The 26,833-nt window shown below is 35.5% G+C and overlaps 1 protein-coding gene and 1 long non-coding RNA gene across 11 annotated transcripts in view; one reads left to right on the forward strand and one right to left on the reverse strand.

Moving 5' to 3' along the window:
• Positions 1-26,833, reverse strand: part of pde4ba (phosphodiesterase 4B, cAMP-specific a) — a 331,706-nt gene that overhangs the window by 218,768 nt on the left and 86,105 nt on the right. For 5 of the 10 annotated variants that reach the window (XM_073954262.1, XM_073954264.1, XM_073954265.1 and 2 more), the window contains 2 exons: positions 23,868-23,931; positions 23,689-23,784 (listed from right to left, as the gene is read on the reverse strand). In XM_073954262.1, coding sequence (XP_073810363.1) covers positions 23,689-23,730 — 42 coding nt within the window. In that variant the 5' untranslated portion in view covers positions 23,731-23,784; positions 23,868-23,931. The remainder of the gene's footprint in view (positions 1-23,688; positions 23,785-23,867; positions 23,932-26,833) is intronic. The other 5 variants (XM_068221992.1, XM_073954263.1, XM_073954266.1 and 2 more) reach the window with 1 other exon arrangement.
• On the forward strand, positions 6,493-14,056 carry LOC141386301 (uncharacterized). The gene is made up of 3 exons (XR_012408012.1): positions 6,493-8,299; positions 8,477-11,429; positions 12,474-14,056. It is a non-coding gene; the product is annotated as an uncharacterized lncRNA (long non-coding RNA).

A 26,833-nucleotide genomic window follows, 5' to 3' on the forward strand; every position in this document is an offset into this window, starting at 1 on the left:
TTATTAAAAATGTATATATACTTATATACATAACTAATTGGTTAGGTTAAAATGAAAATAATAATAATAATAATAATATCATATCAAATCCTGAGTACATTTTAGTGCAGTATTGGTACTTTTAAAGGACAGCATATATATATATATATATATATATATATATATATATATATATATATATATATATATATATATATATATATATATATATATTTAAACGCTGTCCTTTAAAAGTTTACTGCACTAAAATGTACTCAGGATGTACACATTTTTAAAACTACTTAGTAAGTTACAATTCATGTGAAAACCTACTCAATCACAATAATTCGAGTGTTTGTAATTTGTTACTTTACACCACTGGTGCTAATATGCGATTTGTATGGGAACAAGTAAACATTACAGTACTGGTTATCAAAGAGGCAAAATCTTAGCGTGACATTTCCATTATACGTCTTGCAAGGTAAAAGAAAAGACAGAAAGCTCCAGCACTAGACTGAGATATGAGAAATGCTCTGCACTGACTGATATATGCTGCATGCTGCTCTAATAAATTTTCTATTACCGCTGTGTTCTGCTGTACTGCAAAATCATGGCAAGCAAAAGCTTCTTTCAATTTACTCTTCCACACAAGGTGCACACAAAAACGAACGTACACATGGCTCAATCAGTCTGACAAATCCTTCACTGAGGTTAAACGAAAAGCATCTTCTTTTTTCACCACACACACAGGGCCTAAAATTATCAATCAATCTGAAACAAATGCAGTAAAAAAATAGTGTTGGTACAGTACACAAGACTGTAGTGTACCCGAGCAAACGTGGAGTTTCATAAACATGTCATTTAAACTCTTTTCATATTAACACATAAAACAGATTGCAATTTAAGAAAAAAAAACATTTGTAATGAAATTCGTCTGAAAATCTGATGTTAACAAAAGAGAAAAATTCCCCTGTGTATAAAAGATTCCGCAAAAGAAAACCTCTATAGTTTTTAACACTTGAAAGCGCAGAAGTACAAGCATAAATATTATCATTTTTGTCAGATTATTTGGGGCGTATAAAGTCGCCTCAGCAAGAAGGTTGATGGCTCAAGCACCGACTGGGTCAGTTGGCATTTCTTTGTAGAGTTTACTTGTTTTACCTAGGCATGGGTTTCCTCCGGGTGCTCCGGTTTCCCCCATAGTCCAAAGATATTCGCTATAGGTGAATCGAATAAGCTAAAATTGGCTGTAGTGTATGTGTGTGAATGCAAAGTGTATGGGTGTTTCCCAGTGTTGGGAAATAAAAACAAATGATTGTTAGATTATTTTTATTATTATTATTATAAATAAATTAAATGTCTCAAGTCATTTGCATGTTGTAGACCTTGCATACATGGATAACCAAATTATCATGATATATTGTCATTGCAGAGTATTATTTAAATGTAATTAATTGGTTAGGTTTAAATGAAAAAATAATAATAATATCATATCAAATATAATAAAATCAAATATAATTATAGGATAAAACATCAAAATTTATAATGACCTTCTTGGAGATTTTTCACTTCAAAATTAAATGATCAAACTGATCAATCTTATTTGGTATAAAATCATTGATAAGTAATTTGCTAATTTTGCACATTTTTACAAAGTATGTAGTCACAAATGACTATAAAAACTTGAAAATTAACTGGTAAAAGGGTGCAGAGTGTACCACTCTGTGCTATCAACCCATAATGACTTAATTAATGTATAGTTTAGCTTTTTTCTGTTTTTGAGGTTTGAAAAATCTGTTGTTTTTTTTGGTAAATTTATGTAAATGCATCCTTGTATTTGTGCATAGTGTCCATGCATTTATTAATTTCTATTATACAATTTTAATACAGCTTTGCGCAAGGCCATGGCATGCACACAACAACAGTTCCGTGGTGTGCTTTGCAGTCAAGCACTGTGGTAGTGTGCATGATGGGAAGATATGTGGGCAGCTAAAGAGGTTTGATAGCGGACCAACACTGGCTGAAAAGCAAAAAAAAAAAAAGAACTCACTATCAGTGGACTACCATCAGTGCAGCTGCAAAAAGAAGACAAGTGTTTCTGCACTCCTGTCAGATCTGCACTCCTGAAGATCCCTCTATGTTATGAAGAAGAACATTGTGGACAGAACAAGCAGTCCAGGCTGCAGATATACTCTAGATATAAGAGCAGAAACCATCCTACAGCTTTCCAATTCATAGCAGAGTCAATTCAAGGAGAAGGTGGAGGCCAAATGATGCCATAACCTAATAGAAAATGCATTACTGCAGATCACATCTCTATACGTGGCTATACTGAAACGTCTGTGTAAGACTTTCAATTCACACCTCCACATGCAATTTTTTGCTTTTCTTTTCATTTTTGTTTTACTTCAAGGCCTTAAAAACACATTCTAAAGTAGTTCCTTCAACAGCTTCGCTCAGCAGCTTAACTGCAATACTCACTTTGAATGCTAGAAACAATTTGCTATCCCTCACATCACATCCCGGGTGGAGGACTCGTGCTGCGAGTCTCAGAGTTCATTTCAGTATTTCAAAATACTCTGACAGGGACACTGCTGAAAAGTTCGACTTTCTGAGCACATGTGTGATGATATTTATTCTGTGTCTGGTCTCCAATCCTTCAACATGACAAAACGTGTTCTGGCTAGAGGTGACTGTTAAAGACAGATGTTACAGAGACGTCCAAGCTTAAAATAAACATAAAAAGCATTATAATTTATATATACAGTTGAAGTCAGAATTATTAGCCCCCTTTTGAATTTCTGTTCTTTTCTAAATATTTCTCAAATGACGATTGACAGAGCAAGGACATTTTCACAGTATGTCTGATAATATTTTTTCTTCTGGAAAATTTGTTGTATTTCAGCAAGAATAAAAGTTTTTAATAAAAAAAAAACATTTTAAGGTCAAAATGATTAGCACCTTTAAGCTATATTTTTTCGATAGTATACAGAACAAACCATTATCTAGTTAAACCTTTAAATGTCACTTTAAGCTGAATACTAGTAGGCTATCTTGAAAAAAACCTAGTAAAATATTATTTGCTGTCATCATGACAAAGATAAATTAAATCAGTTACTAGAAATAAGTCATTTAAAATTATTATGATTAGAAATGTGTCGAATAAAATGTTCTCTCCGTTAAACAGAAGGTAAGTTTTCGATACAGCAAAAAATAGAAAAAAGCCAGAGGATTTCTCTGATTTCATTTTTTATGTATAAGAACTAACATCATAAAAGAATGATCCTGTTTTTTTTTTTCTTTTACTTTAAACAGTGATAGAGCTATACTTCGGGGTTTCTGCTTAGCAGCAAATAAAACAAATCCTTCTTTATACTCAAAACCAAAAAGCTGCTTATAAAAAAAATTAATATAATATTGTAGCAGTTAAACAAATAAAAAGACAATTTAGTTTTTATATGGAGCTCACTTTTAACCTATTTTTAAGTTTTTTTTATCTTTAAAAAGCTGAGTGTCCACCTTTTCTTCAGACAGCACAGATCTGCTTGATTTGACGTTCACCTGCCATTTCAGTGGATCTGAAAGCAGGAATTATCTGACTGAAATGGGCTTATGAAGAATTAAAATAAAAGTTACACACCGTTGCTTTAAGTAAATACACATATATATTTTGTATATACTAGGGATGTAACGGTATCAGAATTTCACGGTACGATAATACCTCGGTATGAATAGCACGGTACGGTATTTATTGAATAATTTACAGGAAAAACAAAACTAATGAAAAGACTCGAAAAAAGTCAAGTGGTGCTCGCTGCAGAGCCATTTGAGGAGAGCTGAGCTCCAGCGAGGGGGAGCTTAAGCTTGAGCTCCACCTTTTTTGCATTTCTTCTACGAGTGATGTCACTGAGGGTAGGGTTAGGGGTGGGGTTGGTGTACGCATTAAAACAGCTTACAGGAGGAGGAGCGACAGCTCATGCTCCCCCTCACTGGAGCTCAGCTCTCCTCAAATGGCTCTGCAGCAAGCACCCTCTCAAAAAAGTGGCAAAAGTGTTTATTTACCTTAGCACTGAACATATCAATGACATACAAATTAGCCAACTATCTGTAAGTTTCGAAACAGGAACTTCAATTTTTCAGTTTTAATAACAAAAAACTATTAAACCATAAATTTAGTATTGTTGAAAACTCATCACATTCAACATTTAATCACTCACTTAGATAGAGATGGGTTTTTTAAGGAAAATTATCATATAATATCTGGTAAAAGCTGGGATCTCTGGGCATGTCCCCTGCAACAGAAAAAAACGCTATCATTTGGGACTGAGGTTTCTGGGACAGAGAGATATGATTTAGCCAAGGTTGACAGTAGTGGGTAACGTTGTGCATTGTCTTTCCACCACTTGAGAGGACAAGCCATGAGTGAGATAGAGATCTCTTTGAGGTACAAGTCAATGTCTGCATTAATCTAAAAAGTGTGCTGTGTTCTGCAGTCCCCAAGACGGTTTTTAGTCGTATTCCCCGACTTATATTTCACCACAGTTTGGCAGTGCCTGCATACTGTTTTTTTCTTTGTCTGTCACCTTTTCTCCTTTTTCGAATCTTTTTAGAAAGAAACCGAAATGCTTCCACACATCCGATTTAAAACCAGCTTTAGGTTCGATCATTTCCGCAAAGGATAAGGGCCACGCCTAGGCTGATGGGAATTGTAGTTCCCGCTACCTCCCGTTCGCTTCATTCGCCTAAGCAAACTTTTCTCAGAAATATAGTTTTGTTGATTCATCCATCAACGGTAATAATGAAAAAAAATTACTATTGCGGTATGACGGTATTTACAATATTGTTACATCCCTAGTATATACTCATATTGTAAATTATTCGTTCTTTTCAGTCATTCCACTGAATCAGTTAGCCCAGATCAATTTGATTGATTATTTATGATGTATTTATAAATGTGAATGATTCAAGTTGATCTGGTTAAAGAGGGGCACAATCAGTTATTTCTAAGGCTTTAATTGCGTTGATGGGGTGCACATCAACATGATCATGCTTATTTTAATTGTACATTTTTTAACAGATTGTACCTTTATTCTATACCTTCTGTTCAGTCATCCCAATAACAGTCTGTTCACTTTGCTGGCTCTGATTGGCTGCACACCTTGTATACATTGAATGAAACCTCAAATACAGTATGGGGCTTGGTTTTTTATATTTACTGTTGGTGATGTCACAAACCCAAAAAGAAGCTTATTGTAGATCTTACAACTTTGAGTGTCACACCTTTGCAGATGTTTTCTTTTTATGCTAAAATGGCAACTGAAAGTGAAATCATTACCAGGGCCCACATTAGCAGCTCCCTAAAATATATTTTCAGTTAAAATCCAGAAATAACCCAGCGATCTATGTTTGCTTCTTACATAAAAGATATAGCACGGCTTCTAAAGACTTCTACAAGACTTTTATGATGCTTTTGTGTGTATTTTTAGTTTCTAAAATAAGTTTCTCACAGTCCTGATCAGAAACTGCAGCAAACTTTATTCATGAGGAAATTAATATACTGTCCTTTAGATGCATACACAGTGTTCAGATTTTCTCTGCTGTTAAGGCCAAATATGAAGACACACTGCAGAATTAAGATGTCCTCTATGAGCTCATGATGTCTGGAAAAGGACAACATAATCTGCATTTGACCGATCCAAACATTAGCTCACGATGAACATATGATTTTGCGATTGGCCAGCGCTGATGTTATCCAGTCTGTTGGCCAGAATTTCAGCGCTCTGTCCCTGAATGAACTCTGAATGAACACAGGAGCCTGGGCAGGGATGACCAAGGTGACCTTCAGAGAGTCCGTGTGTCTGGAACAGTCTGCGGTCAGCTCACAGCCTGCAGTCACCCGAGACCACGGCCCTTTTTAATTCATTAGACTAATGCAGTGGCGCTCCTAGCTATAAAACAGCCCTGTGCTCCACGGAACAACCTTGTCTCCTTCAAAGAAACATTACCTAAAGCACAGGCACTCAAACAAAATACCTTCCACCATATGCTGCTCTACTGTCTTTGACTTCAAAAAACTTCAGAAGAGCATGCTTCATGACACACTAAGAAGCATTTTATGGACTAAATAGTAATTTTAGGACTAATTTAATTATTAAAAACTTAGTTGATAATACTTGAAAATACATTGGATTTCAAAAAAAGAGCTATTCCTATTTAATTGTAAACATGGTTTCACTGATATAAAAAAAAATTAACAACAATAATAATAGTTGGTGTAATATCAGTAAAAACCTGTTTCAGCCATATAAAAACAACAACAGCAGCAGAAGCAGCAGCAACAACAACGATAATAATACTACTACTACTAATAATAATAATAATCATTATTATTATTATTATTATTATATAATGAACAACAATAATATAATAATATTATTAACAATAATTTATTGTTAAACACATTTATTTATTTATTTATTTGTTTGTTTGTTTGTTTGTTTGTTTATTATTGTTGTCAATTATTAATGATAACAATATGTAAACATTCTAAGCAAAAGTGTGTTTGATGGTTCACCCATTTTTTTAAGTCCTTGTATGGCTACAGTAAACATGATGTACCCACGTGTAAAGACACACTTTCACAACCAATTATAAGTAATCATAAAACAAATATAATGAGATAAGTAGCTTAACTATGCTTAGTACCTTTGTGAAAGACTATTAGCCTTATTATCCCAGAGCAGATAAAGAGGATCATTAAAGGTAACTGGAGACTGGATTGAGCTGACACAAACCCAACAGAGACTCATTTACATTACATTTACATGCATGTATTCAGCAGATGGATTCATCCACATGACTTGCACTGCATTCAAAGCATACATTTTATAAATTCATGCATTCTCTGAGAATCAAACCCATGACCTGGGTGTTGGTAGTGCTGTGTTTTACTTTTATATAGTAGTTGCAACAAAGCATTAAAAAGGGTTGAAAACAGGATTAGAAATTAAATTAAAACACTTTTTTGAAATACAAATGCACTTGTTGCCTACTCATGAACACGAATATACATCTCATGATGCAGCTCAAAACCAGGGCATAACAAAGAACACCACTTCCATAGTTTTGTCCCTTATACCATACTATATTTGCCCCTAATTAATTTTATAGACATAATGACTTCACCCTAGGTTGAAAGGTCAAGAAGGTTAGGCTTCATACGTGTACATGTAGTTTCTGCAGGTTTCACTAATAGCCCGTTTTCACGTAGAGGTACAGTACGGTATGGTACTGGTCGGTACAGGTCACCTTTATCAGGCTTACATTTCCACTGCCAAAAGTGTTCGAATGGTACTCTTTTTGTGGGTGTGGTTTACGACAGAAAGTTTCAGTCGGTGTCATTCTCGCTCGAGGAAATGTCAAAGTAAAGCTGTATGGGTTGTTCAAAAATCATACGAGAAGCACTTCTCACCAAACAGATGCTTTATACACAAATACCTGTGTATACATGTTTATTACAAACCTTTTCATGAACATGATTTGATTATAACTGCAGATTAATAATGTGCGTAATAGCCTACTGTAATGTCTGTGATTACATAAAACAAATAAATAAATAAATAAATAGAACATATATGAACACATACAGCCCCTTACAGTTTCTAAGATGTTACCAAAACTACAAACAGCATACATTTAGTCCTTATTTGGGTTAAAAAACAACACGCAACATTTAGCCCACAGTTAGTGCAAACCTCTCATCTGTATCTTAAATCTTCACCAGCACATGTAACCTCTTGTTAGAAAGTAATTCCATCTTTCTGAGTTCATAATAGTCTAAAAGGGGATGCTAATAGTTAAACATGGCAGCTTATTCATGTTTTAGGTTGCTTAAAAAATTATTTGCTCTTTTGTTTTTTTTTTTGTTTTTTTTTCATGCTTAACTCTCACGTTTGTGCGTTTCTGAAAGGATCGGATGTCAGAAGCACATCAATAATTACTTGCACGTTATTATTATCAGCTCAGCTTTAGACAGCCTTGTAAACAACTACAGGACACAGGGTAGATTCTGCTCTTCTTGGCTTTGTGGTTGTTCATCAAGATTACAACAAGGTTTGTTTGAGCTTGGGTCGACCATGGCTTGTTATTATATGTATATATTATTAGGGTGTTATGTCTTGGCTGTGTATTTAAAAATGGCGCTTCCTTTGTTTTCTGCTGTTGATTGTCCTGGCTTGTGCACAATCTAGTGATGCTTCTCTGTAAACCAATAGAGTTCAGCTGCGTGTCTTACTCTGCCTTTTGGTACCCTTTCGAAAGGGTACCTAAAAAGTGGTACGGTACGATTCGCTTTTATGTATCTTTTGACAATGGAAAAGGCCATAAAAGCGTACCAAATCATACCGTACCATGCCACTCAGTGCAAATGGGCCATTAGTTAAAATAGAGGGACCCTATCATTCTTCCACATTTTTTTGTTAGCTTCAGCCTGGCGCAGGTATCATTGTTGGCGCATTGCATTTTAAGCCAACTGAAATAGGCAGCGTCATTGATCAACTAAAAGATGGTTTAAAGTCAATGGTGAAATTAAAATAAATTGGCATACGCCTGTTCAAGCACATACACTTTTACTGAGGCAACTACACAGGGATGTGGTGCATCACACAAACATCTTTAAATATGTAAAATTAAAGCAGTAAAAGGTAAAATATTATTATTGTATACATAAATATATAAACCACTACCTACTTCCACACAGTCTTTATCTCAGGGGACTTTGGTGGAATCAGTCTCATTTTGTAGACTGTGTAGAGGTTCTTAACCTCAGCCATGAACAGATCCACTTCCTTTCTAGTGAAGCAGTTTTTTCTGCTTACATAGTCTGCCATGGAGAGTAAATAGCAAATGTGCCAAGGCATGACAGCAGCTCACTCTTAAAGGTAATAGGAGATGAGGCCTTAATTGGTGATAATTTATATAGTTCCTTTATTGCCAATGGCCATACACCCAAAGGGCTTTACAATTGTATAAGGAGGATGGCACAAAGAGGTCATTTAACCAGGACACCGGGTTACACCACTACTCTTTACAGGAAGTGCTATGGGATTTTTAATGACCACAGAGAGTCAGGACCTCGGTTTAAGGTCTCATCCGAAAGACTCAATGCTCAATGTCAATACAGTGTCCCCATGACTATATTGGGACATTAGGACCCATGCAGACCACAGGTTGAGCGGCCCCTGCACCCCTCTCAAACACCACCACTAACAGCAAGCTAGTTTTCCCATGTGATCTCACATCCAGGTACTGACCAGAAACAAGAAACTAACCAGTCCTTACTAAAAATAAAGTTTAGTAAATTATTGGTGAGTAATTTTCATCTGCACCTCAAAAATTTATAAACCCTTATTTATTAAACGTCAAGGTCTAAATCAAAAAAGAAGCTCTCTCAACTGCAATACTTGGCCATGCAAACAAGACTAGCTAGCCAAGCTAAATCATTAAAGCCAGAACAAAGAAATACCTCAAACACTGGACAGAAGAAACATCATAACAGTACACTGGAACGCTATTAATCCATGAACAAAGACTGCATACTGGCAGAATATTTGAGCAGTGGGACTAAGAAAAAACATGCAGAGAGGGACAGACTTGAAAGATGACAGTGCACATAAATAAAGCGGAAACAGAAGTACACTTCTTGACCTCATGTTTGAACTGCACAAAGACCAGGGACAATTCTTTTTCAATTTCACAGCCACCACAAAGACTTCCATCTGAAAGCACACAAGGACGAAGTCGCATGCTTGCAAGGTGAAACTCAAGCAATCTAAACTCTAGCTGAGAGCTGTATCTGAAATCATGAGATGGAACAACCAGCAAATACAACCAAGCAGAAAAATGACTTTAGCAACGCGCGTAAAATGCGGAGAAGCATTAGTGTAAAAGCTGAACATAAATATATTGTCACTTGTTGTTTTTATTGTCTGGTGCTACTGTATATGCTTGCAAATTCCCATCTTTTCTTCCAGCACCATCCTCACTGCTGCTGAATCTGAAATTGTGGTTATCTGAGCTATAAATGTGTTGGCGGTCTAAACTGAATATGATGAGGGAAAAAAACAAATGCAAAAAAAGTACTTTTCATGAAGTTCCCTGCAGACTGTATGAAGCAAAAAAATAAACATGATGTGCAGTTTGATTCATTATTCAGTTCACACTATTTCATCAGCACCGACACACATTCATTCATTGCTTCATTCATTCAATTATTCATTAATTCATTTTCCTTCGGCTTAGTCTCTTTATTCATCAGGGGTAGCCAGAGCAGAGTGAACTTATCCAACTTATCCAGCATATCTTTTACACAGCAGATGCCCTTCCAGCTGCGACCCAGTACTGGAAAATATCCATACACTGTCATATTCACACACATACACTATTGGCAATTTATTTTATTCAATTCACCTACTCAGTGCACGTCTTTAGACTGTGGAGGAAATCGGAGCACTTAGAGGAAACTCAACTCAGGAGAAATGCCAACTGACCCAGGGTGTGTTTCCGAAAACCATCGTTAGCCAATTAAGGTCACAAGTTCCGTTGTTACAAACATAGTTCTTTGATTTGGCGTTTCCCAAATCTATTATTCCAACGAACATTTGCAAACTGCGTCGCAAACTTGTATGCTTGCAACTACACCTCTAGAGCTGTAGTTAAAATAATAAGTATGGAAAACAACAATAGTGGATTTGCCTAAAGGCAAACCTCACTAATAATAATGTATTTCGGCTAAATGAAAGAATTAGTTTCAGTTTAGATTATTTAAATTTGCCTTCACTTATATTCACTTATTCACTTATAAGGCAAACATGTATTTATTGTTTCTAACAAAAATAGGACCTACTATATTAAGTGGGCTTGACCAACATATACTAAAAGTAATAACTTGTTTCAATGAGCTTATTGTGTTTTACATTGTACTTATGTTTGATTAAATATAATTTATGTCTGTTATTATATTCATAATTACACTGTTGGTCCATCCCTCATACTCTAACCCACCCTTAAACCTACCCATACTAGCAAACCTGTCCATAATCCTATACCATATCCCACGACAAAAGCACCAGAAGTTCTGCAATACATTATGAACACATTAAGTACATTGAATTTATTTTGTTGATGTAAGTACATAATAATTAAGTGCACTTAATATAAAGTGGGACCCAAAATTATAACTAATTGTGTTTTTGTACTCTAATTAACTGTACTACCAACCTATTATTCTTACTTACTGTATGTCTTACATTAGGCCATCGGTAAAGCACTTTCTGACTAATTAAATGTGATTGATGCTTTTCCTCTCTGTCTTTAAAAACAAATTTGATTGTGTAGCAGGATTTTTTATTGATGCTTTTAAGACATTTTTTAGCCTTTTAACCCATTTAAATGTTGCTCAACTTTGTTAATAAGTATAGTATCTGGGCTAATTATGTTTTTTTTTTTACTTTTAGAAATTGGTACTGGGAACCGTTTATTTTCACTGGTACTGGTACCGAATACTGATATTTTGGTACCATAACAACCTCAGGCCTGGTATACATAACTTGTGTGAGAGAAAAATCATTTTCACAGCACAACAATATTGTCTATACATTAAATTGTCAACAAAAAATAATAATAATATATTTTTTTTAAATGGACAACATCAATGTTATAGCATGATGTTGCCCTCAGACAACAAATACGTTTTTTGGCCCACAAAGCCACCTTTAATTTTTTAAAAATAAAATTTCACAAAAGAGTCTAATAATAAGTTGGTGACCAATGAAATTTAAGGTGGGTGTGGATTTGACTTTTCCTCTGGGGAAAAAGAGCCATTTTTGGGACCATAACCTGCTTGAGCAAATTGGTAGCAAAACGGAAGATAATCAAAACCCTTTTGAACATATTTAAATTAAAAATTCTTTGAATTAAAAATATGTTTGATGTACTTGAAAATGTGAAGAAGCATATTTGGATAGGAAAAGACACTTTTTGTTATCTACATACTAAAATGGTATTTTTTATTTGTTGCCTCAGGGCAACATTGTGCAGTTAGACCACTTTTGTAATATCAAAAGTCCTATGGATTGAGATGTGCAGGAATGTATAATTATCACCATTATATATATATATATATATATATATATATATATATATATATATATATATATATTGGCTTTACTGTATACTATTACTCTTATTAAATTAAACTTGCAAAAAGCCACAGTCCTACACAGTTTATCTTTAACCCTGATTAGACTGAGTTCTTCAGGTGTATTTGAAACCTACAGGTACGAGTTTTGAAGCAGGGAACAAAACTCTGCAGGGCTGAGTTTGATGTGCATCTGGATTTAGCCCACTTGATGGTCATGTATACAGAGAAAGGGAGATACAAACTACTAGAATGCAAAGGTTAATCTAAAGGAGGGTGACCAGACTCTGCTCTGGAGGGCCAGTGTCCTGCAGTGTTTAGTTCTAGAGTTTAGTTGCCAACCTGCCAATCGATTTCTAGTATGCTAGTTAGAGCTTGAGTAGCTGGTTCAGGTGTAATTAGGGTTAGAGCTATGCTCTGCAGAACACCAGCCCACCAGGACCGAATTTTGGCACCCCTGACCTAAAGCCAAATGACAAAAATGTGGCACACACCTCCCATCCTCATACCTTCACATCCACCAATATCTGCTTTCTGAGGTTCCACAGTGAATAATAAACATTGGTAAATGAGTACATTTAGTTGGTACCCAACGAGAACACAATACACCATTTATGGCTGGTGTTTGATTAAATAAGTTCACAGTCAGCTGACAGCCAGGAAAAAGGAGGCTGAGAACCGACAAGCTTTTAAGAAGTTTTAATAAAGAAAATAAGCTCCTTACGAAGACTGCCGTCTAAACCAAAACACAACATAACTGTGTAATAACATAAGTTGAGAGAGGCCTGGACCTCTATCAGCTTCCTCTGCCATCGTTCCTCCTCTTATAGTCCAGAGCTCCTTCCGTGAGATTCGTTCCCACGGCTCTCTGCCCCACCCCTCACCACATTGTTATTGTTTATGTTAAATTTAAACTTTGTCTAATGTATTTATGGCATATATTTCACATATAATAATATACAAACCTTGGTGTTTTAGTGCCATAACTGAACGTTGTTGCCTTGAGGCAACAAACCAAAATCTGGTGGGGGGCTAGGGGGAACACATTTTATGATTGATTTACTTTGGGACCCCCAAACACCCAAAAATTAGGGTGAATAATTTTCCTCCTAAAACAATAATTCATGCCATAGAGGGTTAGGAGCCATCTTTGATTGTTCTAGCTTCACTTTTTTTACAGAGGAAGGGAATAGAGATGTCTCAAAGCTTGTTTTACTATGCCAATACTTAAAATCTTCAACTGACGGCAACTGAATCTTGAAACTTGCAGCTGCTTGACATTTATGTCAGTGTCTCTCTGGCTTTATCAGATGAGGCTGACACGATTACACAAACAGAACACATACACCTTCTCACAAATCCTGCAGCTAACAAGAAGGTTTGTCAAGCATCAGTGTGTGACAAGCAGGGAGCAAATGCAGGAGCAAGAGTGAGAGAGAGAAGAAAAGTGCAGAAGAAACGTCAGTGGATCAAGAGTAGAGCAGTCCGGCTGGATCTGTGCCCATCTCACGGCTGGGCAGGAAATCAGAAACAAAACAACAGACAAAATAGGCACTTCTATTTGGCAGCATTCTAACCGAACCTCATAAGTGACTAATTTGGAACGCTCTACACAAGCAGCTATCCTTGAATAACACAAACTGTGCTCCACATGGGAGCGATAGTCTAATAAAGATAAAATATTCAGCACACCACATTCAAATATATGGCAATAATAATTACATTTTAGTTCACAGATTTAGGCGGTTGGGCACAGTGAATGGAGTTTTGACAGTTTACAGTGGTTAGACAGTGGTTAGTAAATCAACTTTTGCTTGTTTAAGGAAGAAAAATATGCTCTGTGCCCTGGTGCATGCTTACAGGGTTATGCTTATTCTCTTAATAAGTTATGGCATTGTTTTAAGTATAACTTGCATTAAACCAATCAAAGTCTCATCTGTCATTCCCTTTAAGTGTCAGCTGTGTCATGCCTATTTGCCTGTTTGCTTTTTACATTCCAGACTTTGTAAGTGGAAAAACTGAACGCTTTACTAGCGAGAAAACAAGTAAACAGACAATCTAAAACAAAAGAATAAAGAATACGCCGCCTCCATTCGGCTTCTTTACTTTCTTTTTCTTTTTACTCCTTTATTTTTGTGGATTAAGGAAACGGTGGAAACTCACTTCATTGTAGACGTCCCTTAGTCTGCATATTTAATGTCGTTTGTTAAGTGCAAAAATTTGTTTCAAAACTACTTCTAAATTCAGTTCTAATTTCCAGCAATGAATAAATAATCTGTCTAAACACACTTAATTCCCATTCCAATGCCCCATATAGCAACGCATACGTCTCCAAAACCCGAATGATGGACAACTCTTAACTTATTTTTATTAAAACAAATATAAATATGCATAGAATAAATAATACTGCTAATAATAATAACATTATACAAATGCAAATTGTCATGAATGAACTGAAAAAAGCCCAAATGGATTTGCTATTTAAGCAATGTGGCGCAAAACGTGAAAATTACATTTGCGTTAGTCTGAAAATAGCAACAAATCCCGTCAAACACATCTTATACTTTATGAACCCATGAAGAATTAAAAGTGTAAAGGAATAATACATACGTTTTTACATTAAAGTTCACTTATTACATTAAATTACCTTACATTGTTTAAGACTACTAGAAATCATGAAAGTTGTCTTAGGAGCCGTTTACAGTATATGACATTTTCAGACAAAAACTGGAAAAAAAATGTGAATGATTTCTTTTTCATTTACACAACACCATCCTTTTTGGGACTAAAAATGCATAAATGTGTCAGTTTTGAAAATGCTATCATGTTTTTGTAAACAGCGGAGAACAAAAGTCTTTAAAAATGATGACATCATGCACATGCATAGTAAGTGTTAAGATAGGAGATAGGAGATTAAAGACGAGTGCAAATTATATGTAGACATGAGCACTGAGCCGCCAATGACACATCATCACTTCCCTAAAGGTACAGTTTACTAACAGAGGCAAACACTGGCCTGGCATTTGTAATACAGTGAATTTGCCTGTTGTATTTGGTAAACACAGATACTTTGAAACTTTTTCAAAATGCAATGGAAAATTTCTGTTTTTGGCTACATCATTGTTTAATTAACACAATCTCACAGCAATTTGAAACTTTATGATATAGTGGCTTATTCGTACAAATTTGTACCATCTCAGTTGTACAATTTAGTATGATTTGCTCATCCTCCAAAGACGATTGAGTTTCATACAAATTAGCTACTAATCTGACAAAACGTAAAATAGTTACATTTCCCTGTGAGATCAGGCTGGACTATTATGTAAACATAGTCTACATATGATGGAAATTAATGAGAAATTACTCATAATAAAGGCCATGTGAAATCAAAATTTACTATGTTTATTTTGCTAGTACATATTGTCATTCTTAAGGTGAACATTTAATCTACTAAAAACTAAATTATTTTGATGATAAATCAATATCTGACCATTTGCTTTTGCAATTGGAGTTGATACATTCTGTTTATGTTAAGTTTATATTATAATGTTGTTAATCAAACCCCTCTTAGCATTAGTTTGTATTTTTACTGTTTAGTTTTTTCTGTGCATTTTTGACAAGTTTTATATACTGTATGAACATTTTCTATAAGTGTAACTAATAGCCACAATTTTTTACATTTTTAACAGAACTAACTAATATTATACATTGTATTGATCCTTTTAGTCATTTTGTAGGACATTAAGCTATTTTGCTGGCCTTTCAATTACTTATTTGAGAGTAATTCAGGAATTCAACTCCTCGATAAACTGCACTGAATACCAACACTGAATGAACAAACAATTTTTACTTTGTATTGAATGAAATAAATGTGGAATGTGGACTCGCCTGCCTTCTTGGATTTATTTTCATTTCATGGCTCCTCAATGAAATATACTTGAGTATGCACAGTATGCCTTAGAAACTGAAAAATTGGTATTTTGCATGGCAGCACAAAAATGCTCACATTTTAAAACAACCTTCAAATATGATGCCTTAAAATGCTGGCCATGTAGGCATCTCACTATGTTTTAAAAACAGAGCATACATTAACACACTCAGCAAACAGAAATCTCTAGAATATAAATGCAAAAAATATATTGAGTTTGTAGTGCTCTGTGGTTGGTTTATATTCAATATTTCATGTTAAATGTCAATCTGTATGGGCCTCGTGGTTGCACAATCAATCCATAGCATTTCATGTCTTCATCATGTCAGCCAATGGCAACAATCTCTATTAATTTTTAAATAGCTCTGTGAGTTTAGTGTAATGGGTCCAAGGCCAAACACCAGACTGTATGCCACAGTCAAACAGCAATCTCATCAAAGAAAATAAACTGAAGAATGTTCAGGAGGTGACTCAAATCAGAATTCTGATAAACAATCAGTTTTACACTTCAGAAGTGCAAATAAAATAAGTATGTTATGTCCATTGGGATAGAGTGTGCAGAGCAAAGCAGCCGTTTTCATTCTATTCTCTAAGGGAGAGGCAGGCTTACACAGGAATTGTGAAACAACAAAGCAAAGAAAGCAAAGAGAGTGTCAAAAATTTGAAACCCCTTCAAATCCATGCAAATACAAGGCAAAATGAGCTGGTCAGTAGCTAACAGCTGTGAAGGAGTGACATCAATTATAACTAAATAAATATTCCAGAAGATTTTCTTGCCAATACAGTGCTTAAAACTTACTGTTACATATGGTTACATATTTAACAAAATTCAAATATACTTTATTGCCTAATGGAGTATATGTGCACACAATTTTAACTTCAGTCAGCCACCCTCAGTGCCTTTCCAATATAAAAGGGCCACATTAATAGTCTGATTTCTTTAAAATCAGTGATCTTTGCTTCCTGATAGATATTCGATATAAAGTGCATCTCAGACTGAAGAAGAAGCCCTGCATTAAATGCAACTGTCTTTAAAATGAGTTTATTTTACTCCAGTGTTTCCAATGGAGTTTCTGCATTAGCCTGCTGGTACTGAAGGCACAAGCAATTATATAGTATGCTTTCATCCAATTTTACGCTTAAACAACTAAATGTTAACTTAAGTCTATTTAACTGAATGTATTTTCCCATCACTGGGAAACATATATACACACTCATTCACATGCATACATTATGGACAATTTAGCCTACCCAATTCACCTGTACCGCATGTCTTTGGAAATATAAATCTCTATTTTGGGTGCATCATACATGATGCTCCATATATGGACATAACATCAGTTCACGCCATGATTCATATCATTATAATATGTCTGTCCTTCATCAAAGTCATTTCTGGACTATTTGAGAATTGTCTTGGGACAATAAATTAAAGGGAAAATGTAATCAACTCTGTTACGATTTCAAAGTTATTACTTAGAGCATGCAAATTTGCATAATTGTTGGTACTAGAGAAATTGACATTTGCTGTGGTTAATATTCAGATGGCTCTCTATCCTTATACCAAATTCCAAAACCACATATCTATTATATGGGTTGGCATAGATACAAAGCTTAAGAAGGACAAAAAACAAACAATAGGTCAGGGGTCACCAATCTTGGTCCTGGAGGGCCGGTGTCCCTGCAGGTTTTAGCTCCTACTTGCTTCAACACACCGGCCTGGGTGTTTTAAGTATACCTAGTAAGACCTTGATTAGCTTGTTCAGGTGTGTTTGATTAGGGTTGGAGCTAAAATCTGCAGGACACCGGCCCTCCAGGAACAAGTTTGGTGAGCACCGCAATAGGTCATCTATTTACAAAAAAAAAATTAAAAAGAATTTTAATGAACAGCTTACTGCCACAAATCAGCTAAAAAAATTGCTCAAAAAATTGACACTAAAGTACACAATGTCTTAGAATGTAATGACAGAACACATATGTCAATGTATGTACAAGAAGAAATGATGAATACCTTAATTTCCTTTTTTTTTTTTGTGTGTGCCTCTTCGAACATAAACAACATACTAACCTTCATATCGAAACCAGAGAAATTTGGTTTACCTTCTTCTTATACACTGCCTTTAAATATCATTATTAGTCACTGATATTCACCACAGCTACTAGACACTGCTACTTTTACAAATGCGAACATTTGTTAATTCAAGATTAATAATAATTAGGGATATACAGAATAAAGTTATTGGTTACTCATAGTTTCATTGTGGCATTTAATGTAAAATGATGATATATTCCTAAATGTACATACAGTATGGCTTATGTAAATCTACAGTATGATGAAATTCATCTTTTGTAAGCTGTTTGGACAGAACTGTGTGTATGTATAGTGTGTCCACTGTCATATTGGGGTGATATAAAGACAACAAATCTCTTTTTCTTATTTCCTGATGCTTAAATAGGATCCAAATTCCACCCATTTTGAGGCCAACCGCAACAGGATGAAGGAATGCGGTCTGTTTTTTGCAGTTTTTGTTTTTTGCAATTCCACGAGAGGCCACTGTGTATGCTTTTTGAGATCTCAAATTTCTCTCACAAGTGCCATTCCTCCTGCTGTTTCCACATATAGCCACTAGAGGCCGCTGACTGACTGATCAAATGACCCACCCTCCTCTTTCCCGAACCCAACCAATAGTATTGATTGACCCGCCCACCCACTTCCCTAAATCCAACCAACAATTTTTAAAAGCAATCCAGAAAAAGAAAAGCCCTCGCCTGATTTTTAACATGTTTTCAGATTTTACCACATTCCCACCCAGTTATTTACTTCATTCATTCATTTTCTTGTCGGCTTAGTCTCTTTATTAATCCGGGGTCGCCACAGCGGAATGAACCGCCAACTTATCCAGCAAGTTTTTACGCAGCGGATGCCCTTCCAGCCGCAACTCATCTTTGGGAAACATCCACACACACACTAATACAATATGGACAATTTAGCCTACCCACTTCACCTGTACCGCATGTCTTTGGACTGTTGGGGGAAACCGGAGCACTCTGAGGAAACCCACGTGAAGGCAGGGAGAACATGCAAACTCCACACAGAAACACCAACTGAGCCGAGGTTCGAACCAGCGACCCAGCGACCTTCTTGCTGTGAGGCGACAGCACCACTGTCTCGCTCCCTGTTATTTACTTGTTTATTTTATTTTTTGACTTGGTTGTTTTTGTCTTACCTGCTTACTGGAACTGTCGTGGTCAACTCCTCTCTGCATCTCAAGTCCGCCAATGTACATGGCGAGCTAACGGAACAAACTTGTTACAGCAAGAAAGCTGTCTATACGGAGGTAAGCAGACAGCTGGTAATACTGCCTTGTAGCGTTCATAAAAGAAATACCTAATTCACGTTCCAGCAGTGTATAAAAGTATGGCTACATTTTTAAAATGAGCCTATGTTGTATTAATGTTTATCCTGTCACAATTGCAGTGCAAAAACAGTGCACAGTTAAACACATGCGCTGTGTGTTTGTCTTTGAGTGGGTGAACTTTGTAATGACATTGTGTGTGACTCATCATTCTCATCGACTCATTAACTCATTAGCATCAAATAATCATTGGGATAGTTCTTAGTGTAGTATTTCTCACATACTGTACGTTACATGAGATCTACTTCCTTCATTTCTGTCACTGTGCTGTTTATCTGACGCAGCCGAGGCAGAGATAGAGGCACACAAAAACAGCTACAAGATGCTCAGAGCTCAAATTAGCTATTATATGAAAGGTATAATAAATAATCTGATGGGTGTTTTGAGCTGAAACTTTACAGACACATTCTCGAGACACAAAACACTTTTATTAAATCTTGAAAAGTGGTAACATAGGTGCCCTTTAAAAATTGGTTTATCTTCTATTTTATCCTCTGCATTTTGTTTTTCAAGGTCAACCAACACATGAAACACCACAAAGACAACGGATGCTAAAACACGGCAAAACACAAACAGGAAGTCAAAAGTGTACTAAACAAGAGGAAGCTAGAAACGATATAGAAACAGAGATTTGCGCAGTGAAATGAGAGTGCTGCACAAGTGTAGGGATGGGTAAGAGAGACAGATAAAAGAAATGCACCATATCTTCACTGTTTATCTTTACAGACACGCATCTTCCTACACTCTGATTGTCAAGGAGTTCTTTGTACGGTTTGATCACTGGCTCAGCTCTTATCTGGGGACACATCTCCTGCACCTCTCCATTTCCTCTTCATTCCTTTTTACTTTTAACCCATCCTGTCTCAGTCATTTTTGTTCCCACTTCAAGGATGTGGAACCATTTCTTGACATCACAATCTTCACTTTTGTAGTAGTATGATGCACCTCCAGCCATTTTATTGAACCATTATACTTTAGAGGGCATCTATGGCCCCGTTTACACTGTCAGGTCTTGATGCCCAATTCCGATTTGTTGCCTTTTTCTGATTTTTTTTTGCCTGTCCTTTTACACATTCTTTTAATTGTGACCCATATCCGATTCAAGTGTTTACACTGGCCATATAATTTAACGTTGCGAATGCATAAAAGCGGGTTCTAGCGTCTGTGCCACACTAGCCACTATGGAAGCAATTGTCTTGACTTTTAGCTCTGCAAAATATACGAAGTTCGCCCAAGGAGGGAAAGGGCTGTCATCGCAGCTTGCGCCTATGGTTTATATATGGTGTCCTCCACCATTCAGGGAAATTTGTGGGTAAGAGAGAGATCTCAGGTCTTGTAGGAGCAAATTGTGGCAACTGACCACTTTCATCTTTTGTGTTTCCTCTGTTGTTGTTGTTAACAGGGTCTGTGTCTCCACACACGCTCTTCCTTCTTCGTCATTAAACCGCAGAGAAGTATCACAACGTTGCAAGTTTAATGACGTACAAAACGGAATGCCTCAATAAATCTGACCTGCTGGTTTACATGATAGTCGCATTGTCACTTATCCGATCTTTATCTGATTTATTTCCACATAGAAAGGCCTGAAACCGATCTTTTTTTGTGTTTACACGGTCATAGAACAGATCCGATCTGTGTCACGTATAAGCAAAAAATTGGATTTGGGTAACATTTAACTGCCAGTTCAACAGGGTCTATTTTACCAGCCTGATTTCTCAAGAAAACTTAAGTATTTTACATTTTGTCAGTTTAGTAGCTAATTTTTAGGAACTTGTACAAGTTAAGTCATACAAAATTGTACGATTTTTAAAAGGAGGTCTGGCACCTTAACCAAACCGTTATTGGGAGCTGAGCAAATCGTACTAAATTGTGAGAATTAGATCGGAGGAATTCATGCGAATAAGCCAATAAATTACGCTAAGCTAATAAAGTTACGAATTGCTGTGAGATTGTGCTAGTTTTAACACTTTTTTAAAATTGAATATGTCTTTTTTTTTGTTTCTCCAGAATGTGTCTGTAAAGTTTCAGTTTAAAATACCCATTTGATTATTTATTATACCTTTAACAAAAATGGGATTTTCTACTCTAAACACATTGTAGCTGCTTTTGTTGCCTAGTTTTTCCCCGCCCACCAATCCCACGTGGCTGTCAGAGTGTGCCTCAATCTCCGGCTCGCCAGCATCAGATAAAGAATACAATGACAGACATTAAAAAAGCAGATCTCATGTAGTGTTTGTGAGAAATACCACAGTAAGAAATTTCCCAATGATTATTTGATGTATTTTTTGTGGAGTCACACACAATGCTGTTACAAAGTGCACGCACATACACAAACACAGACAGACACACACACACACACACACAGAGGGAACACACATAGCATGCATGTTTAACTGCACTGTTTATGCATGGTAAATGTGACAGGATACACGTTAATACACACTGCTGCATGGATATCCGTTATGTTAATGTACAAAATAAACCTGAATTAACGGCCACAAACTAGGAGTGAAGCATCTTCTTTTATAATTGTACTGATGCGGCTGAAGTGATAAAGTAAAGACAGTAAAATTGCTGTAATTCATTACAAACACGCAGTTTTTAATGCACGTGTACATATTAAAAAAGTTTTAAACTTGTAAAACTCATTCTTGATCACATTTGATGATGATGATTGATGATCACAGACAGCTGAACAGATCTTTTAATCCCAGTTGCTTTGCACACATCCTGTCTTGTTGATTATTTGTACTACTACAGAGACAGGTTGCAACATAGGCTCCTTCTGAAAACATAGCATTATATACGTTTCTGGAGATCGTAAATTATGTAGCCAGAGCTACGTATGGCTGCATTAAATTTTTTAAACGAATGCAACGAGCCAGTATGATGCCATTCATTTTCACACTTAACAGCTGTAAGACAAAACAGAATCCAACAAATAAAATAAACAAGTAAATAACTGGGTAAAGATGTTGTAAAATCTGAAAACGTGGTAAAAAAATCAGCTGAGGGCTTTTCTTTTACTGGATTGCTTTTGAAAATTGTTGGTTGGGTTTAGGTAAGGGGGTGGTCGGGTGAATCAATAAAATTGGTTTGCTTTAAGGAAAGAGGAGGGTGGGTCAGTCAATTGGTCGTTCAGTCAGTCAGTCAAACAGTTAGTCAATAGCAGCCTTTGCTGGGTTTATTTGAGAACAGCAGGCGCGAATGGCACTCGTAAGAGAAATTGAGAAATGAAAAAGCGCACACAACGGATTTACAAAAACAAAAACTGCAAAAATATGTATCTCATATTTCATGGCCTCCAGAAATGTATACAGAGGTATGTTTTTAGAATGAGCCTGAGTTGAACATGTTAATACGCGGCTAACAATCAACTCCTACTTCACGATGCGGTGGGCCTCAAAATGGGAGGGATTTGGATCTAATTTTTTACGTCAGGAAATATTAAAAATAGTTACTTTTTTGTCTTTATATCACCCCAATATAACTGTGGACACACTGTGCCTACACACAGATCTGTCCATACAGCTAACAAACGTTGATTTTCATCATATGAGCCCTTTTAATGATAGAATTTCTGTATCATTCAGCATTTTAAACAAATCAGTTTAATTAAAAATTGAATCACTCACACATAAAAACATGAACTGGTGATAACTGTCAAGGCTACACATTTGGTAGCCACCGGATATCAGTGATTTAACTTTCTAATTTTAAAATTAGAAATGTTTTGTTAGAAAAAGTACAACAGATTTATGTGCTTTTGGAAACTTCAAGAAAAGAGGCATTACGCCATTTTTACAGCATGGAAGAGCCCAGATAAAAGGTAAAACTACAGCGGCTGTGCTGTCTGAAAGAAGATAGCCATATAGTATACACAGAGGATTCCTTGAGGGTGGGTATACCATTTTTGAGTGAACTATTGCTTTAATTTAAATTAACAGTTAACATTAGACAAGCAAAACGTGTAAGCATGCATTTAAAAAATGTGCAAAAAATCAAGAGCCATATAATCATTTGAGTATGCTAAAAGTATTTGCTTAAAATAAATGAGTTTAACCTTGTCATTTCCTATAAATGTAGTTTTTAGTGAATACAATTTTGACAGTATGAATTTGATGTGGTATATTTTTTTCCCTGAAAATTTGGCAAACGTGATTCCATACCTCATTAGGTGACACAGTTAGAACACTCCGGCTCTTCCTCATCTTCTGTGAAGTTTTCCTCTCCCTGTCTTGCACAGGCCTGCTCCGCTGACACTCCTGCACAAAACATCAACACAAACCCACACAATCAACTCTCGCAGCAAAGACAGAAAGAACAAAGAAAGAAAAGACATTTTGACCTTGCTTGCTCGAGAGAGAGATGCCTCAGGGTAAAGTTTAGATGGAGAGCCTTTCACGATTCTTCTGTGAAAGTGATAGAGAAAGAACCATAGTTTGTTTGCAGTCTGACAGTGACAAGCATCACTTAAAGCCTCACAGTCACCTCTTGTTCAGCTTTTGCGCCCAATATTTCTTTTAGTCTGTCTAAACAGACTTGCAAAAATGATCTGAAAAAGGGATCCCCTTATGATTCATGTCCCTCATCTATGATTCACTTCCAAACTATGATTTCAGTCAGTAGGGTTTTTGTTCCCCAAAACAAATGAATGGGTAAACAACACACAAATCAGTACATAGGTTTGATGCTACTCTTAAAGAAGAAAATGCTTAATCACCTTTGCTAACTTGTAATACTTTTGCAACAGTTGCCATCAACCATTCTTTGAGCTTTTGTTCTTTTCTAATGCAAGTCTGTGACAGATGTGGATGCTTGAAATTCTTTAAATGCAGCTGCACAGAAATTATGTAAAAATATGCTGAAACATTTCAAATGAGTCAATTATAACAAGGGAAAAAAATACAAAAACAGTTCAAATGTTGCAATTATCCTTCCTCCTGCAATCACTATCATCAAATGATGCTTCTCTTTTTTAAACTCATAGTGAATGCAAATGTTGCCTTGAACTTGATTGTTAGGTTTATGTTGGGTGTAACACGTTCCATAGTAACGCATTACAGTATTCTAATAACATTTTTGAGAAACACAGTAATGTAACAAATTACATTTAAAATTTGTGTAATCTGATTACAGTTACTAAAGTCAGTGTAATTGCGTTACTTACGTAGCAAATATTGTTTTGAGAAGAAAAAATGCTTCTTTTAAATCACTTTTTTTCTGCAACGTCGGTTAATAAGCATGCACTTTTAAACGACTGGAGAACGCAAGCTGAAATATCTGCTGTCGAGAGTGATTGCTTCTTCAACTGGAAATACAGACATTACTTTTACACTGAGTGTAAAAACAAAAATTGCGCTGTGAAATGCAATCTATAAAGAACTTTTGACTGCTTTTAACTTAACCAGCAACTCGTTCAAGCACTTGAATAGAAAGCATCCTATGACAATACTCATCACCAAGGACACCGGCGCCCAAAAACATTGTGGCCAAATTCATGGTGGCCCAACAAAAAAAAATTGTGCAGGATTGGGAGTGAAGGTATCCACTGAATGTGAAGAGAAGCATAGCTGCTTAGTGCCGTTATCGCATCTTTTGCACGCATGAAAAAACAAAAATATTATTATTACTATTATAATATATTATATTATTTTTTTTATGGTCACTTTCAATGAAATATTCGGGATAGTTTATATTTTTACTTTCAGTACCATTTCTTATGCTGGGTTCACACCAGACGCGGAAGAAGCATCAAGCACAAGTGATTTACATGTTAAGTCAATGCAAACGTGCGAATATACATTCTGCAGCACAATACATGAGAATGGCACGATACACGCGAATGCCGCAGGGCGAATTGAGCGTTTTGCACATTTGAAACGTCTGTTCTGAAGGGAACTTGACACGTGAATGAAGCGGATTTGACGCGTGAATGAAGCGGATTTTGACACTCAAATGAAGCGACTAAACTCAAATGTTATGCATTTATTTACACGCGAATAGCACGATTTATTTGCGCATTCCACGTCTGATGTGTACACAGCATTATACTTGTATTTCTTATATTCCATAAGTCTTTCGAATTGTTTCTATTATTATTTATTTTATTGTAGTTTTCCCTTTTCCCTTTTTTGTTAACTAATTTATTCTTATACTTTTAATATCTATTTTCAGCCTCTGGCGTACGATACTGAATAAATTGTTGATAAAATGTATTTTTCTTTTTGCACGCATTTGATAGACCTTTTGTAATCCATGGACTTTTTATTTGCTTTTGTTTATAATTTAAATGTACTATTGGGCAATGTTTATCATACTGTACAACGAAACGAAAAAAAATTAAAAATGTATTTTATGCTTTATCTCTATCAACCTCTTCATATACTGTTCTCTAATTTTCCTTCAATAATTTACTCTTAAAGTAAATGCAGTTAAAATAAAGTAAATACAGTAAAATTTTTGTGATTGTCTGTAACCTTTTGTAGAATAACAAGCATCCTCATACTTTCTATAAAGAATTGTATACAGTAGAACCCCTTAAAGGTTTCTGCAGGTTTCACAAAGTTAAATTCAAGACATTTTAAGACCATTATGAATGAAATTTTAGACTTATACAGGACTAAATGCTAAGGATTTTATTGGGATATCCCAGTTAGAAAAGTTTTTCACATGCCATGTCAAAAAGGATTAGAGAGTAATACATTTCAAAATACAATAATAAATAATAATAATTATTATTATTTATTATTTAATAATAATAATAAAAAAATAAAAATAAAAATAAATAATAATAATAATAATAATAATAATAATAATAATAATAATAATAAATCTAGGACAGTATCTTCAGCCATAAATAAATGGATACATTTTAAACAAATCACTGTAAGGAAAGTATCTAAATGCTTGTTTTAAATAAAAAATTAAAAGTTGTATTAAGATTGGGATTGTTGGTGATTGTATGGGTGGTAATGGCAAGATTGGGTAGCTATACATGAACGAAGAAAAATTAAGACCTTTTAAAAAAAGATTTAAGACATACAACACAATATTTCAGTAGATGTAAAACTTTTTAAGATCCCCCAGATACCCTGTTATACGCTTTTATGCTTTGCAATATAATTAAATCGTTACTACTTTATTAATTTCCCAACCACATGAATACATTTTGCAGAGTCATGTTGTTCACGTAAATCTTCAGTTGATTCTAATTGGATGTTGTAAAGTAAAGCTTGTTAGAGTTACTGTAGCAACAATAACCAAGGAGGACAGAGCTTAGTGAAGGGTCATTTAGAGGATCCTGCTATTCTA

Source organism: Danio rerio, chromosome 6 (genome assembly GCF_049306965.1).
Source record: "Danio rerio strain Tuebingen ecotype United States chromosome 6, GRCz12tu, whole genome shotgun sequence".
NCBI classification, from domain to species: domain Eukaryota; kingdom Metazoa; phylum Chordata; class Actinopteri; order Cypriniformes; family Danionidae; genus Danio; species Danio rerio.